Source organism: Galeopterus variegatus, unplaced genomic scaffold (assembly GCF_000696425.1).
Source record: "Galeopterus variegatus unplaced genomic scaffold, G_variegatus-3.0.2 Scaffold882, whole genome shotgun sequence".
Lineage (NCBI taxonomy): Eukaryota > Metazoa > Chordata > Mammalia > Dermoptera > Cynocephalidae > Galeopterus > Galeopterus variegatus.
This window is the reverse complement of record NW_007726993.1, coordinates 194,162-194,773: the sequence shown is the minus strand read 5'-3', so window position 1 is coordinate 194,773 and position 612 is coordinate 194,162. Positions and strand designations below refer to the sequence as shown.

Sequence of the window (612 nt, the reverse complement as noted above, 5' to 3'; positions counted from 1 at the left end):
GAGAGGCGCGCGGCCCGCCCCGGGCGCACAGCGCGGCCGGGCGGCGGGGGAAGGCCCAGGCCGGCGGATGGGGTCGACAGGGGTCCGCGCCTTTGTTCCCGGCGGGAAGGCCCGTGGGGACGCGACTCACCTTGCTGCTGGGCTCCATGGCCACGCTGCGCTGGTGGCTCTGGCAGCGCAGGGTGCGCGGGTGGCGACGGGCGGGAGGACGGTGCTCTGCGGCTCAGGCTCGTGCTCCGGTCCCTAGACTCCGACTCCCGCCGGTTGGCTCTCGCTCCCTCGGCGCGCTCACTCCGGAACCCGCGGCCCGGGAGCGGCAAGTACGTTGGTGCTGCCTCTTCCCTCCTGCGGGAGAACGCGCGGGCGGTAACGTTTATAGGACCCCTGCCATTGGCTGGCGCCGGCGGTGTGTCCAGGAGTGTGTGGGCAGAGCCTCGGGGCGGAGCCTGGGGCCGAGAATGTCCGGGCGGGGCTCCACGGTGAGGGGGCGAGCGGCGGGGAAGGGGGCGGCAGGGCTCCCAGTGGCAGCCTCTGGCTGCCAGTCTCCCGCGCTCCCAGTGCGCTGGGTCCGGAGAGGGCGCTCGCTGTGTGATCCTGGGCAAGTGTGCACAC

At 74.0% G+C, this 612-nt stretch overlaps 1 protein-coding gene across 1 annotated transcript in view; it reads right to left on the bottom strand.

The window, feature by feature from the left end:
* SLC2A1 (solute carrier family 2 (facilitated glucose transporter), member 1) overlaps positions 1-375 on the bottom strand; it is a 29,555-nt gene extending 29,180 nt beyond the window's left edge. The window contains exon 1 of the mRNA XM_008573144.1: positions 131-375. Coding sequence (XP_008571366.1) covers positions 131-148 — 18 coding nt within the window. The 5' untranslated portion in view covers positions 149-375. The remainder of the gene's footprint in view (positions 1-130) is intronic.
* Between the last annotated feature and the right edge of the window lie 237 nt (positions 376-612).